This window comes from Ursus maritimus, unplaced genomic scaffold (assembly GCF_017311325.1).
Source record: "Ursus maritimus isolate PB19 unplaced genomic scaffold, ASM1731132v1 scaffold_9, whole genome shotgun sequence".
Lineage (NCBI taxonomy): Eukaryota > Metazoa > Chordata > Mammalia > Carnivora > Ursidae > Ursus > Ursus maritimus.
In genome coordinates, this window is record NW_024427107.1 from 28,541,943 (window position 1) to 28,559,149 (window position 17,207).

General features: G+C 42.0%; 1 protein-coding gene across 1 annotated transcript in view; it reads right to left on the minus strand.

Annotated features, from left to right (window-relative positions):
* TPD52 (tumor protein D52) overlaps positions 1–17,207 on the minus strand; it is a 98,504-nt gene that overhangs the window by 13,196 nt on the left and 68,101 nt on the right. The window contains exons 2-4 of the mRNA XM_040626184.1: positions 11,902–12,017; positions 5,963–6,111; positions 4,339–4,440 (exon numbers count right to left, since the gene is read on the minus strand). Coding sequence (XP_040482118.1) covers positions 4,339–4,440; positions 5,963–6,111; positions 11,902–12,017 — 367 coding nt within the window. The remainder of the gene's footprint in view (positions 1–4,338; positions 4,441–5,962; positions 6,112–11,901; positions 12,018–17,207) is intronic.

Genomic DNA, 17,207 nt, shown 5'->3' on the forward strand with positions numbered 1-17,207 from the left:
GGAGCTGGCTGTCCCTACAGGGCCTCCCAGGAGAGTTCTCATCACCCTGTCCCAGATCTGGCCCCCAGACACCTAATTCTCAGGGCATTCAAAACAGATCTCTCTGTCTCTCTTGTTTCCTCTGCTTCCTCCTCCTCCTCACACACCCACTTGAGGTGTAAGACAAATATCTAAATCCCAAGTGCCAATTTATTAATTGACAACGTGGCATAAAAACTGCTGCCAAGTCTAATAATTCACATCAGCAAATCATCCACAATCCTGTCAAGAGAGTGAAGTCATTGCCTCAAGCTTGCTGGCTAAGCACCGACTCAAAACAAAGGGTAGTTGACAGGATTAACCAACTATTTCAAGCACTTGGCAAAAAAGGCCTCTTGCATCCGTCTCCATGGGAGCAAAGGCCTTGCTGGGATGGAAATCCTCAAAATCTACTGTCTGAGCTCCCTCTTCTTGGACAGTTTCTGGGGCCAGTATTTGCTCCCTTGACTCACTGATGTAAAAGATGTGGGCTTTCTTTATACAGAGTTCTCTATGATGTATTTTTTATGTATTTCTCTTATATATGTTTTCATATATTTTTGATATATGAACACACTAAATCACATTATGATCAAGGCTTCTTGGCCTAGAAATGATTTCAGTGACTTCAGCCAACTTTTAATCGGTGAGAATTATAAAACTTAGCTTCCAGAAGATAATCTCATGTCTCTAATTTCCAAGTTTAAATCAAAAGCCTTACTCTTACCTCCACTTATCGATACATGATATATTATTAATGGAGGATAGTCAGAAGAAAGGCAGGCAGGGGCAAGGGGCCCATCCTAAGAGGATTATTCTACTCCACCCTGGAAAGAGCCCTCCACCCTTCCCACGTGAACAACTACCCAATCAGTAGACGAGCACAGGGACAAAAACCTGATTGGGTGACAGGTGCAGGGAAGGTTAATCAGATTAAAACAGCCAACAATCTCATAAAAACCCCTGGACTTCGAAACTCTAACCCTCTTGGGTCCCTTCCTTCTTCTTTGGGAGCTTTGTACTGTCCCTCAGTAAACTTTACTATCACTCAATAAACTTGGCTTTGCTGCCCACCACTTTTCGTCCGGCCTACCTCTTCATTCTTCGAAGCAGCATGACCAAGAGCCATGGGCACTGAAGGAAAAGAAATCCTGAAACACTATTAAAAACAGGACTAAACATAGTAGAGTATAATCTATATATATATATATATATATTTTAAGACTTATTTACTTATTTTAGGGGGGAAGGCAGAGGGAGAGAATCAACTAGCAGACTCCCCACTGAGCATGGAGCCAAATCCAGGCTCCATCCCAGGACCCTGAGATCATGACCTGAGCTGAAACTAAGAGTGAGACGCTTACCAAGTGAGCCACCCAGGTGCCCCTCAATTATATTTTTTAAATGAAATGAAAAGAGTGACTGCCTAAGGAGCTAGAAAAGAGTGGCAACACTCCATCTGTTCCTGGTCAATTAATACGACAGCACATACTGACCCATCTTTGCCATGTACCTTTGCTTCATCTTCTTCAAGATATACAGCAAGAACGGGGACATGTACTGATGAATCATTCCTCAAAAGCACTTACATAAATATGCTTAGATTTTTGTTTCTATCACATCTAACATTGTTTTACATAATCCAGTGTTAACAGGGCTCTCCCGCCTTCACTGATTTCTAGTCCCCACTTCCATCCCCCAACTCCATCCGCTCAAAGATTTTAAGGTCCTTCTGTACAAGAACCGTATCTGATTTATGGTTGTATTCTTTGGACCTGTCCACAAAATGCAGTCTAACGTTAGCAGAATGGATCATGTGACTGAATACCTATTCACTCAACTCAACCTTGGATAAAATGGTCCTAACAGTTGCCTAGAGCACTTGGGACATTTTTAACTGAATACCAGAGATACAGAATACCCTCCTATTGTTGATTTGATTTTTTTTTTTAAAGCATCGTTTTAACTTTAAATAATTCAGCATTTAGAGTTGATTTATCCCTATGATTTCCTCTGACTTCCAGGGCCAAGTGTCACTATGACAGAAAGACCTGAGCTGTAAGTACATGTTTCCTTACTCAAGAAGACAAATGGACTATAGCGAGCGGCTGCTTGAGAAGACAGTTGGCATTCACGGGAACAGAGATGGAGACTACCATGTTGCCTTTCCTGCTTACACTCTAAAGTCCTTCCTCCAACTTCCTTTTCTCTATTAATCGGATAAAACAGTCTGTATGGGTTGGGGCGCCTGGGTGGCACAGCGGTTAAGCGTCTGCCTTCGGCTCAGGGCGTGATCCCGGCGTTATGGGATCGAGCCCCACATCAGGCTCCTCCGCTATGAGCCTGCTTCTTCCTCTCCCACTCCCCCTGCTTGTGTTCCCTCTCTCGTTGGCTGTCTCTATCTCTGTCTAATAAATAAATAAAATCTTTTAAAAAAAAAAAAACAGTCTGTATGGGAGACAGAGAAGAGGTTTAACATCACAAAGATTCCTTCTATAAGGCATGGTTCGGGCTGACATCTTTTTAATGTGCTTTTTAGCCTAGCAGACTATTTTTCCTTTGGCAACCATGAAATTTCCTTATATGTACACTTAAAGACTATAACTAGTGTAAAGAAATTTAAAAATAGTGAAAACTATAAGCTAGTAAAACAAGTATTGAAATTAAAAAATAGCAAAAACTAGAAGCTAGTAAAACAAGTACTGAGAAGTGGTATATTTTACCTTATGTATATTTTACCACAATAAAAAAAATATTCAGAGTAACCTGTGTAAGTCGGGAGACTTACATCACGAGGCAGCACATATGCACTCTATTACAGATACATAATGGGACCCACGTGAAGGAGAATTCCAACATCCTTACAAAAGCACCAAAGAAATTAAAGCATCAAAAACAAACAAAGTCAGACATTAAAAGGGAGGAATTCTGTATGCCATGGTTAAGCTGCTTCTTTTTACCAAAAAAAAGAGTTAAGGAATGTCAAAATCATTTCCATATCCCTGAACCACAGTGTCAAATTATTCTTTTAATTTATCCATTACCCATGGGATACAAGAAAGCCTCCCTTAAAAATAGGTATGCACCAGAGAAAAAGATATTCCAAACGCAAGAAAAAGTACGTAGTGGACAAACACAACCATCCAACGGGTCGTAAGAGTCTAAGTAAGCACACTTGTCTTAGACACGGGCCAAGCTGCAGGGAGGGTTCAAGCTCTCCTTACCTAAAGGAATGTGAAAAGGCTTGCAATCTGCAAGAAGCCACAGTAAGCATTAAAAAAGAAAGGAAGTTCTGGTAAATCTAAAACAATGAAATCACCTGCTTTTTTAAAGTTGTGTAAGGTTTTAACTGGACGCTAACGTGCTATACGATGAAGTCGGCATAAAAGCAAGGAGAGCACCTACGAGATGTATATAAATTGCCAGAAGAATCCCAGTGAGTTATGTTTAGTACACAGTTCTTACAATGATGATAGTCCAGACTGAGTAAACAAGTCATTTGGTTTTTTGGTACAGAGTATATAATATAATTGATTGCTAAACGTGTTCAACCGACAGAATTCTGGTTGTAAAAGCTACATTCCCCACAAATGAAAAACACAAAGTCATGCGATCTGCGGGTTTTGTTGGTAAAACAAAAGAACTTTCATGCTAACAGAAGCACAGCAAATTTAAACCATGTTTGTCACTTTCAGCGCTGTTCTACTCCACATGGGGGGGGCGGAGGCAGGATGGGGGACACACAAAAGCACTGTGAAGTGGTTTTATTGAAATTGCCACAAAAATTCTGCAGACTCATCTAAAATATAAATGCAAAATGAAAAGCAAAGCTCAACACCAAGATTTGGGCCTAAGCGTGGATGTAGAGAGAGCTTACAAATTAGTACACATCAGTCCACAGATGAGCGTGTTGTAATCACACCACAGTACAACAATGTCCCACACAGAACCGAAGGCAGGTCTCAGTCCAAGCGTGCAGTCAGTGCTCCTGGACGTGTCCCCAGCAGGACAACAGGCTCGGCCCACAACCACAGACTTGCAACTATGAGAGACGTACTTACCCTGCGTGATCAGGAAGGACTAAAAGGACAAAAGTACACAGCCAGAATTTCCAACAACCTTAAATGTACTCGTAAGATGATTATTTTGAATGCTATGCCTAGAAGTCGGAAGGCTACAGCTAAGATCATCTAGGCAATATTTCAGGTCCCGTTCGAAGGCGTGGCCGCCTTATCCACAGGCAAAGTCGGGAAATACATGTAACCACGGCATACTTTCATCTGCCTCAGCTACAAGGATCAAGGAAAAATGAGCACATACTTTACGTCTTCCAGCTTTTTGGTGATGACTGATCCAACAGATGAGAAAGCAGCTGATGCCTTCTGTCCAGCTTGAGATAAGGTTTCAGACGTCTTTTTGTATCTACATTGAATTGTAAAAGAACAAAGAAAAGTTCAGCTAACCTTTCCTAACAGCAGTTATTTAAAGCACGATCACCATCTCCTGGAGAGCTCTCCAAAATTAAACAAATTTTGTTTTTGGAACATCCGAACTCCTCCCAACCACCAGGTGGGCATGATCACGTCACCCGATCCTTACCCCTCATTCGGGCGCTGTCTCGGGCAGCGCCTAAGGACGGCCACACGGACAGACGCCGTGGAGCCGGGGGCCAAGGAAATCAGGGTAGGACGGGGCAAAAACAGTCACGGAGAAAAGAGGAAAATGAGCCAGAGGCTGAAAGAAATTATACCCCTTATTCTTTTCCATCGAAGCCAAACAAAACAAAAATGAAATCAAATTCCTCACATGCCTTTTGTAACTTTATCTCCTAAAAAGGGACCAGAAACAAAGTAAGGCCCATGTGTACTTTATTATTCAAATAAATCGTATGGGCTATAAAGAATTTTTTTTAAATTTTGCATGTCTACAGAGCTACCAAATAAGGACTTGAGGACTCTCAGCAGAGCACGTAAAAGGTGCGACACTCAAAGTGACTTCAGTGTGATATTTGCTAGAACATAAAGCTATCATTTACCAGCCATCTACCCAGGGATCAGTGAAGGGAAAATAAAAACAAACGAATACGGTAGCCACGAAGAGGTTAAGATCCTCGTGTTAGAGAAAGGGATGCTCAGGCCTTTTTACTTAAACAGAAAGTTTATGGTGATACACAGTCACAGAATAGTTTCCTGGTCTTATGTGGGTAGAAAGTGGCTCAAAGGGGGTGGACACCCTCGTGCTGTCATGTCAGGATGCCGTCAGCCTCACTGCTACTGGTCACCAGCTCAGCCCAGGGGACTAACGACACAGATGAGAAAGAACACACTTCAGAATCTGTTCCCAGAGGCCTGCTCCTCCTTGTGCTGGGAAACAAAACTGCATGGTCGTAATGCCTTATCACAATCCGTGTGACCAACAAGACAAGAAGATTAAGGGGTGGGCCTCTGACACCAGCCCCTGTCAGAGGTGATGAACTAAGAGTCTTATGCTTTCTAGAGAGCAGGCTGAAGAAAGACTGGCTCCGTACTTGGTCAAACCTGAGTTCAAATCCTGCCCCCACATTTTTGAGTTCTGTGACCTCAACCCTTACCTGATCCTGCTTCCTTATCTCAGGCTACGGGCTCACCTCCCACCCTCTTCAGTCATTCTGAGGACTGTGTGACCCGTGTGCATTTCTGGCAAGTCAATATATAAGACTGCTGGGACTTAAATGTTATTACTTCCACTCACAGACGAGGCTGGTTTTCTTTCTATCCCCTAGAACAGTGTGGAAGGCCAGTTAGAGAAGAGTCAGGTACACTTGAGGGCTGGGCGGGGAGAGCCCTGTGTAGTACAAAGGAAAGTTGCAGAAGCATCCTTATCCCTTTTCAATTCTCCTGCCCAGACAAAAGAAGCCAAGTGTCCTTTACATTCTCTAGAAAAATGTATGATCAAGGGAACGTACGCAGATGTTGCTGTCACATCCTGCCAGCCTTTGGCAATGTTCTGTTTTAGTTCCTGTAGTGAATTGATCCCAAGTTTCCGTTTGATCTCTGCTAGATGCTTCTCTTTTGCTGCTAACACCTGAGACAGAGTCTGGATTTCTTCTTCTACCTATGAGGAAGGGGGTTGGGGTAAAAATACAGCAAGAGTCATTCAATAAGTGAAGATTATTAGTGCAAAACTGTACTCAAAATTCTAGAGTCATTTAAAAACATTTTTTGATTCAATTATCTGTCTCTTTTAAAAACAACATATAGCACATTGTTAAGTAAACTAGTTACATGCTGATCTCTCCTTCAGAGTTTCTCTTTCCTCTTCTATTTTATTTTATTTTATTTTATTTTATTTTATTTTATTTTTTGGAGAGAGAGAGAGACAGCACACAAGTGGGGATCGGGGGAGGGGGCAGAGGGAGAGGGAGAGAGAGAATCTCAAGCAGGCTCCACGCTCAGCGCAGAGCCTGACGTGGGGTCCCATCTCACAACCCTGAGATCATGACCTGAGACAAAACCAAGAGTCGGACACTTAACCAACTGAGACCCCCAGGTGCCCCTCTTTTCTCTTCTTTATATTTCTATCTTGAGTTGTCCTCAGGCTTCTCCTCTCTCTCTCTACACTTCCTTACTCAGCTATCTCATGGAAGCTTAGGGCTCGAACCTCCACACAGATAATATTCAAATTATCCTACCATCCACTCTTCTGACCCCTGGTCTGCATTTCCAGCTGGACACTTCCACTTGAATGCCCACAGAACTCGTATTTCTGAACCAAATCAAACTACTCCCCACTCCCCACCAAAACATGCACAGCCAAGCCAAAGTCCAACCTTCCTGTGTATTTCATGAGTTTATACTGGAATGTCTGTCCCAGGGCCTGCCAAAGCCACAGCCAGAAATAAATCAAACCGTCTCCCCCAGACAGCCCCACAGAAGTCCCATGTGGACCCCCTGATGCTGACTGACCAGCCTTAGCTGGACGGTTAGAGGTAGGCCCCTGACCCAAGAACAGCCAACCCATCAAGTGGCCACTACCCAGTGACGTGCCTGCTGTTAAAAGAGATGCTCCACTGATCATGGTCTCTCTCATTCAGGAATCCAGTTTGAGAAACTGAGATAACACCGGGAAGACTTGGATAAAGAAGCCCTAAAGTACAGGTAAGGCACAATGAGATTAGGAGATATGGAAGCTTAAATATATTTGAGGCAGCCAAAACTCTAAGCAGAAGCTAGGGAGAACAGAAAACGACTCACAGAGCAGAAGCAAAGCCCGAGTCTGAAAAACAGAGGGCAAGGGGCAGACCCGCAGGGAGAAAGAGAGCTCACTCAGAAGAGACCTTTTGTCCCAGGAAGTTGAAAAAGTGGGATGGTCATTAATATTCAAGACCCTTAGAAAGATGCTTCTCTTGGCTTGTTGCAAAGCCATATTCTCAGCCTCGACCTCACAGTTCAGTGATTCCAAAGACAGCATGGCCTTTGAAAACAATATATAGTGGGGGCACATGGGTGGCTCAGTCGGTTAAGTGTCCAACTCCTGGTTTCAGCTCAGGTCATGCATGATCTCAGGGTCCTGATATCAAGCCCCGCGTTTACAAGAGTTTGCTTGTCCCTCTCCCTCCGCTTCTCCCTCTGCCGAATAAATAATTTAAAAGATAAAATAAATAAAAACAACATAAAGGGTTGTTAAATAAACTGTTTTCACTGATGATTAAATCTTTACGGAACACAAAGTGAAGAAAAATAGTACTCAACAAAAGGAGAGAAGAATAAATCAAATGTGAAGTGGCTAGCAAAACAAACAGTTCTTCTTCATAAGATTTTACTTTTATTTGAGAGAGAGAGAGAGAGCTCATGCGCACACAAGCAGGGAGGAGGGGCAGAGGGAGAGGGAGAAGCAGCCTCCCAGCTGAGCAGGGGATCTGATGATGCGGGGCCTGATGCAGGGCCTGGTGTGGGGCCCGATTCCAGGACCCTGCGATCATGACCTGAGCCGAAGGCAGATGTTTCACCCACTGAGCCACCCAGGCGCCCCAACAAACAGTTCTTAAGAGGGCATTACTTAGAATGTAGGTCCAGAACAAGGATAACCCTCCCTGCTTGTCAGACAGGACCTCTCATTCTGGGCCAGTTTTGGAAGTCACATTTAAGTGGAATATGAAAAGAAAAAGGCAACAATGGATGAATGAGGTTCAAAATCAAGTAAATTAAACGATTTGCCCTAAGTCATCGAACTAATAATGTAGGAACCAGAATTTCAACCCAGGTCTTCAGGCTCCACTTCTCAGTTTACTGGTTAACTCTCATTGCACACTATTTGCTTTCCAATACCTCCTTCTCTATCCCTACTCCAACTTTTCAAATACTCCAAAGAACAGACTTAAAAGATAAATATCCCTTGACACTTCTCTGAAGTTTCCTTTCCCTACTGACAGTTGGGGAGAAAGACCACTATAAATCTTACTGAACAATACATGATCCAGTGCATTCCCCACCTTTGTTGGTTAGATTGTGCTGCCAACATACCCAGCTCAGCACATCATAGCTACCATTCCTTAATGCAACATATATATTACATATTATGTATATAAAATACACATATTTTATCATGTGTCTGTTAGCCATCAGGGAAATTCAAATCAAAACCACACTGAGATACCACCTTGCACCAGTTAGAATGTAAAAAATCGACAAGGCAAGAAATAACAAATGTTGGAGAGGATGTGAGGAACAGGCAACCCTCTTATACTGTTGATGAGAATGCAAGTTGGCACAGCCACTTTGGAAAACAGTGTGGAGGTCCCTCAAAAAAGTTAAAAATAGAGCTACCCTATGACCCAGCAATTGCACTAGTGGTTATTTACCCTAAAGATACAGACATAGTGAAGAGAAGGGCCACATGCACCCCAATGTTTATAGCAGCATTGTCCACAATAGCCAAACTATGGAAGAAGCCGAGATATCCTTCAACAGACAAATGGATAAAGAAGATGTGGTCCATATATACAATGGAATACTACTCAGCCATCAGAAAGGATGAATACCCAACATTTGCATCAGCATGGATGGGACTGGAGGGGATTATGCTAAGTGAAATAAGTCAAGCAGAGAAAGACAATTATCATATGGTTTCACTCATTTGTGGAACATATGGAATAGCAGGGAGACCGGTAGGAGAAGGTAGGGAAAAATGAAGGGGGGGAGGGTAAGCAGAGGGGGAAATGAACCATGAGAGACTATGGACTCCGGGAAACAAAACTGAGGGTTTTAGAGGAGAGATGGGCTAGCCCAGTGATGGGTATTAAGGAGGGCATGTACTGCATGGAGCACTGGGTATTACATGCAAACAATGAAGCATGGAACACTACATCAAAAACTAATGATGTACTGTATGGTGACTAACATATCATAATAAAAAAAATTAAAAGTACCATTTCAAAAAAATAAAAGAATAAAATAAAATACACATATTTTAAAAATAGGAAAATATATATATATAAAAGAAGGACCTTTAAAGCACAAAGAATATATCTGAGAAGGATCTAGTATCCATAACATATGGATAAAATACTTGGGAATAAATGTAAGGAAATAATAGACTTGTACACTGAAAGCTACAAAACACCGCTAAAGAAAATTAAAGACATCTTAGATAAATGGAAAGATATTCCATGTTCAATGACTGGAACACTTTATATTGCTAAGATGCCAATACTCCCCTAGATCAATCTACAGATTCAATAAAAGCCCTATCAAAATCCCAAGGGCACATTTTATGGGTAGAAAAGTAGATTCCAAAATTCATAAGAAATTGTAAAGGACCCTAAATAACGATTTTGAAAAAGAAGAAAAAGGTAAAGAACTCATACTCCCCAATTTCAAAACTTACTACAAAGCTATAGTCATCAAAATGGTGTGGTACTCTCAGAAGAATAAACACAGAGATGAATGTCATAGAACTGAAGGTACAGAAATAAACCCTTATATCAATGGCAACTGATTTTTCACAAGGATGCCAAGAGCACTCATTGAGGGTAGTATCTTCAACAAAGGGCACTGGGAAAACTAAATATTCACATGCAAAAGAAAGAAGATGGACCTCTACCACAAACCATAAAAAAAAATTAACTTGAAATGGATCAATGGCTTAAATATAAGAGCTAAAAGTCTTAGAAGAAAACATAGAGGTAAATCCTCATGCTCTGAGCTTTGGAAATGGGATTCTTGGATATACCAAGAGCACCAGCAACTAAAGAAAAATTAGATTTCATCAAAATTTAAAACTTATGTGCATTAAGACACTATGAAGAAAGTGAAAAAACAACACACAGAACAGGAGAGAATATTTGCTAACCATATATCTGATAAGGGTCTAATATCCAGAATATGTAAAGAGTTCTTATATCTCAACAAAAACAAAACTAAACCAAAAACAATTGAAAGAAAAACTGGGCAAAGGATTTGAATAGACATTTCTCCAAAGAAGATATAAGAATGGCTAATAAGTATATGAATGCTCAATATCACTGGTCATTAGGGAAATACAAATCAAAATTATAACAACATACCACTTAACACTCACTAGGATGGCCATAATCAGAAAGACAGAAAACAAAAATATTGGCAAATATGTAGAGAAATTGCAGACTGGGATGAAAAATAGTGTCCTTGCTGTGGGGAATAATTTGGTGGTTCCCCAAAAAAGTTAAACATGGAATTGCCATTTGATTTAGCAATTCCAGTCCTAGGTACATACCCAAAGGAACTAAAAATAGGTATTCATACAAGTACTTTTATACAAATGCTCCTAGCTCAGTATCTACAAAAGTAAAAATGTGGAAACCACCAAAACATCCATCAACACACAGATAAACAAAATATGGTAAACACATATAATGGAATATCATTCAGCCATAAAAAAATAATAAAGTACCAGGCACGCCTGGGTTGCTCGGTCAGTCCAGCCTCCAGCTTCTGATTTCGGCTCAGGTCATGATCTCAGGGTCGTGGGATCAAGCCCTGCATAGGGCTCTATGCTCAGCACAGACTCTGCTTGTCCCTCTCTCTCCCCTTCTGACCCTCCCCCTAGATCATGTTTGAAAATGCACACTCGCTCTCTCTCTCACTTTCAAATAAACTAATAAATAATAAAATCTTTAAAAAAACCTGGGAAGTACCAATACACAATACATGCCGTAAGAATGAACCTCAAAAACATTATGCCAAGCGAAAGAGGCCACATACAAAAAGTAACATGAATGATTCCACTTAAACAAAATATCCAGAATAAGTAAATCCATAGAGACAAGACACAAAGCAGGTTATTATTGCCAGGGGACCAGGGGACGAGGGAGGTGTGATTCAGGGTGCCAGTTTAATGAGTACGGGTCTCCCCTGGGTGTGATGGAAACGGGAAACTACACAGAGGTGACAGCAGCAAAAGGCTGCGAACGTGCTAAATGCCATGGAATCCTACACCTCTCAATGGTTAATTTTAAGAAGAAGAGAAAGAGAGAGAAAGGGAGGGAGGGAAAGAAGGTTCGAAGTGCCGACTTACATCCACAACACAGCAAAGGGGAAAACAAAGTCACTGGTGCAGCTGAAATGCCAAGTGCATTAGACTCAGGGCAGCCCCTCTGGCGATATCCACTAGTGCTCCTCTCATCGTTTCGTCCTTCACATCCGACTTCTCACACCCACGTCACTCATTAGATCCCTTTATTCATATAGAAACAAACTGACAGCACGCTCTTCTGTTTCTCCTCCCCCACTCCAGACCTCTAGGACAAGTAAGTGTATGTTGCTTTCTCTCCCCAGGAACGGAGGATGAGATGTTACCATGTGCTTCAGAAACACAAATGATGGTTTAAGCGCAAAGCATGAAGTTCCAAAAGGAATGCTGCTTTACCTTTGCAAGTTCTTTTCTTAGCTCTTCTTGCTCCTCCTCCGATAGGGTCTCTGTGGCACTGATCGTGGCAGCAACATCTTCTCCTTCCTCAGGTACTGGGTCTGTTCTCAGCAGACCTTGTTGGGGATTAAAAAAAAAAAAAAGGTCTGTAAGGTACAAAAGCTAAGTAAAATTCTCCTTTAGGCTCCTCCACTGCCCCAGTGAGAAAAAAACCAATTCGACTGGACCCACGTATCAACTTTCTGTACCTTCAAATGATCTGGCTCTTCCTGCAAAGGACAAAAAGAAAAGTCTGAGCTACCACTAAAAACCACCAAATTATACTCTGCCAAAATATGAATTTAGAAAATACAGCACTCGCGTAGCTTCTGGTCTTTTGCTCAGTCACAATATAGTTACTGCAAAGCAGAAGAGTTAAGAGCCAAGAATGGGATCTTGCCAAGGCTTTAAATGCTAACCTAGTAAATCAGCATGACTAATAATTCACACTAACAAGGAAAGGGGTTTGTAAATGTCTATAGCTTCCTGTGCTAATCAAATCCAGTACTTAATCTCAGTTAAGAACTGAACAAACTCAACACCTACAGAAATTTTATTCCAAAGAAAGAAAGAAAGAAAGAAAGGAATTTTATTACATTTCTTTCCATTGTTAGTGGAGGTAGGAAACCCTTTCCTGAAGTTAAAAAAAAATTATATATATAATCCAATAACCCTGAAAAGTCCTAACGTATACAGAAATGACCAACAGCAACACAGAAGTTTTCCACATTATTTAAGACCAACAAGGCACAGCCACTCCCCTGGAATAGAGTCAACCACTATGGGTCCTTCAGCTTGAAGAACCTGGTACTTCTCGAGTGGCCAGGGAGGGACCTGACCTCCAGCAACTCTCCCCTCTCTTCTGCCCAACCAACCATGCATAAGGCTAGGGTGAGGTCAACGAGCACCCCCCCCCCCGCCCAAATCTTGGGTGCAAAATTTAAGGTGGCACCAAAAACTCAGTATAATTTTAATACTTTAATGCAATATTTTGAAAAAAATCAAAGTTAATTCAAAGAATCTATAATGAACAAAATACCAAAATTTTAAATAGGCTCAGTATCATTGACGTTTCCTTCCGCCTCAGGCTCCAAAATGGCTTTGCACAGTGCCGTTCCTGATCTTGTCTCTGTTTAAAAGTTGAGCATTTTGTTCATCATGCTTTCATTTTAATTTTTCTGAAAATTGCATTAACGTATTACTGGTCTTGATGGCAGAGCATTTTGGTGCCCTCTTCAATTTTACAGCTAAGGCCGGGGCTGCTGGCCCCACTTGCCTTATCCTAGCCAAGTTCTGCCCATGCATTCCCACGTCACAGGGGTCTGGGTTTTCACAGTCTCCTCTGGCAACAGATTTTTTGCGTAGGGAACCAGAGAAAGGTCTCCTCCTTTTCCTGCTCTTCGCCTCTTTCTGCCAGTGGGCACCGCAGACCCCCACCACCCCCACGTCCACTTCTGAGACGTGCTAGTGCAGCCATAGCAGCGACGCGGCGTCCCGCCCAGAGCAAGGTGCCAGGCAGCAGATGCCAGACTTCCCAGGCAGGCGGAAAGGAAGGAGGGGGAGAAAAACCACGCGGTTCAACAAGCAGCCAGCGCCACGGCCAACCTAAAAGAAGTATACGAATCAATGACACAACCTGTATGTCCACTGTGTAAGAGGTACGAAGACACCTGTTACAGGCTCTATGCCATATTAACCGCTATGGCGCTTAATAATTATAACAGCAATCATCATTAGCATAACAGTACCAAAACAGTGCCGACCTGAAAGGTGTTTACAGAACTGTTAAAGGAATAGAAGTAACACAAGTAAGAATTCAAAAACACACAAACTGGAGCGGCACACAGAATATGACTCAGCCTTCTAATGCGCAGACGATATGTGACGGGTACGGTCAGTAGATGGAAAAGCTCAATGAGTAATTGCTTCTGTAGGGCCCCTCTAAAATACCTTGAGACTGCCCAAGTAAGACTTCTGTGAGAGAAATCTGATCGTGTCACTCTCCAGCTTACAATCCTTTCGCGGTTGGTTCCCTGTTGTTTTCCAGACAAAATTCAACCGTGAGGTTTAGCACGCGGCCTTACTGGACCCATCCCCTGCCATCTGCCACCAGAACCTCGAACTCCAACTCCAGCCAAATCGAACTATGGATAAGGTATGTACGGTCAGAAATCACAGAGAAAGGCCCGTGTATGCTTGCTAATGTATCCCCTACGCTAGATTATGTGACAAGAGAGTATGAGATTGAGGATGGGAGAGGAGTATATGGTAACAATCATATAAGACAATATAGTAAGAACCACAACAGAGTTAACTATAAACATTCTTTATTTTATTTTTAATGTTTTCTTCAGACTTCCCATCTCTCCAACCAGAACAGGACTCAAAAAAAAAAAAAAGTCCAACAAAACTCTGGTGCTAAACCATGCCTTAAAAAACAAAGGCTCTTTCATGCTTTTTAATAAATACTAGTTTGCAAATCTGCTTAAGGAGAAAAATGTAATATCTAATTACTAATAATGCTTTATATACAGCTGCCCAATTCCAGAAAGAATCTAGGGGGATTCTGCTACTATTCAAGTACTTAGTTAGGCTACCAGGGAAAATAAATGTCTCAGAAAAGGGGGTCATGTAGTTGTCCACAGGACTTCCAAGATGACCTTGAGATTTTATATTCCTAGTCATTAGTAATTTATTAATTACAGGTTCTACTTTTTCCACATCAGCCTGTAGGTGGCAGCAAATTATCAACATTCAAATTTTAAGGTGCGGTTTGTTTTAGGGTCATCAAACTGGGGGGGCGGTATGAAAAATGAAGACTACAAAGGAAGAACAGAAAGGCAGATATCAAAATCACTGGCAAAACATGACAGTCACGACTTAAGAAAATTATTAAGAACCACAGCCTCCACCACAGAGTGCACTCTACGTATATTCCAATCTGAACTAAGTGGTCCAAATACATGACATCATTTATGCATACTTTTTCTTAGAGAAATTCCAGGGAGCAGGGAGGACAAAGGGCAAGCTGGAAGCAGAGGGCTGGGGCCTTCTCCCCAGGGGCTTCCAACGTCCCCTGAGGGTCTAAGAACACATGTGGACCCCTGGCTGAAAGTCACGGATATCGGATATCGTTATAGAGCCAAAGTGATGGAAAATTGGGGATAATTTGCTCCTTCTGGTTGTTACCATTTTAGCCACCTCCTCAATTCCTGTAGTTGTGCAAGCAAACAGAGCCGCCTGTCTCCCCTCTGAAGAGTTATGTAGCAGACAGAGCCTGGAACCCACCAACAGGCAAATGGCTGGGTGCCCAGGTGAGAGTCCCACTGCCAGGGGAGCGACAGGGAAGATGAACAGAGGCGTGGGGATCATGCCCCAGCAATCCTAAGACACTTTTTTTTCCCTTTACATTTACAACTTTGAACTCGAGATGCACTCAACAGCCAACTGGTTAAGCAGTCCTTATGGCGTAGTTGTTTGTCACCTGTACACGTGCTCCAAAATGTGCAAAATGGGTGTCAGGGACTGAGAACTTCACAGACCTCTCTTTCGAGAAAGTCTGCATCACACTTTGTGTGAGGAAAATAAAGCAAGACATGGATTATTCCCAGTTGAAAAGCAATTCCAGTAAGTTAGGCCATGCATGGGAAGGTGTTTCAGGAAAACTGTTAACTTGGTTTACTCTAAAAAATAGGCACAGGAGTGTTATGGTCAACATATATGTCTGAGTAAATTGAAAAGAATGTTAATAAGCATAAAAAACTTTAAGTAAAATTAAAGCAGTGTCTTTTAATCTTCGAACTTGTAGCAATTTTTCCCCTTACCGAACAAATACTATAATGGTACACCCTAAAATCCACAGTGTCCTGGAAGACATGAAATGTGATACTCCCCAATTCTGAGAACTTGTTAGTAATCTGAGCAAAACGAAGTGCTTATTGGGTCTTTGACGGCAGTGGAAATGTGTGTGACGAGCAAGCACTGTGGGGAAGGACACGTCCCTAGGTCCAGACTATAAAGTCCTGATGTCATATTCTTATCTTTTCATCTCGGTACTCACGGTGCCAAGAACAGAGCAAATGTTAATGCTGTATTTGAACCGATCTACTGGTTAAAGATTTATTCAAATGAAGTTTCTCTTTACTTTCCCAGGCATGCCCACCTATTTGACGTATATTCCCAAAAATTTCAACAAGAGAAAGAAGCAAAAAAGCCTTTTTAAAATACAAATTTTGAACCTACAGTTAGAATCAAGGCATAATTAAAAGTTCGACGAGGACCATTCTGCTCAGGAGCTAAGGAAACAGCCCATGCCACCCCACCCTGGAGCCCCCACCCAAACACTTCCCTTCGGCTCACCTTTGACCTGTTACCCAATTAAGACCAACTGCTTCTCCTCAAGACTTTCTATAACTATCGTTTAAAAACTTTTTAGCCATTTTCATATAATTTCAGATCTGAAAAAATTTTGCCTCATATTATTTAAACACTTTATTGAATAAGATGAGGAAATAGGAGGCAGACACTTTTTTTTAAAGAGTAGATAAAGCATGAACTTTGAAATTAGATGGCTCTGTAGGTTGACCTGTGTCCCCCAAAAAGAGACATTTCATTTCCTAACTCCTCAGGACCCACAAATGTGTTTTTATTTGGAAACAGGTTTTTGAAAATACAGTCAAGATGAAATCACAGTAAGTGAGGGTGGGCACTGATCCAATGTGTCCTTATAAGAAGGAAAGCTAGATACAGAAACCCAGAGAGAACAACATGGAAACAAACAGGCACACAGCGGCCGAGACTACTCCCCGTGATAATGGAGGCGGAGTGGAGGGACACAGCTGCAACGCACGGCACGCCAGGATTGCCAGCAACCACTAGGAGCCAGGATGACGCAGGGAAGGGTTTCCCTACAGAAGGAACATGGCCTGCTGATGCCTTCATTTTGGACTTTGAGCCTCCGGAACAGAGATAGAACACATTTCTGTTTGAAGTCACTCAGTTTGGAGCACTTTGTTATGGCAGCCCTAGGAAACTGAGCCCCCCCAAAACCCATTACATATTTAAAAAAACAACCCGCAATACCACCTGGCTCTCCAGGTTCTTGTAAGAACAGTTTAAAGGATTATGAACATGGAGGGTGGGCACATATTAAGTGTTCAGTAAGGATGTGCTATTGCCCCACTTTTCCATGTGCTCTAAGTCTTCCCAGTTACTTCCTGTCTCCTCCTCCATGACGCACGGCTCACAGGTCTCTTCATTTCCCATCT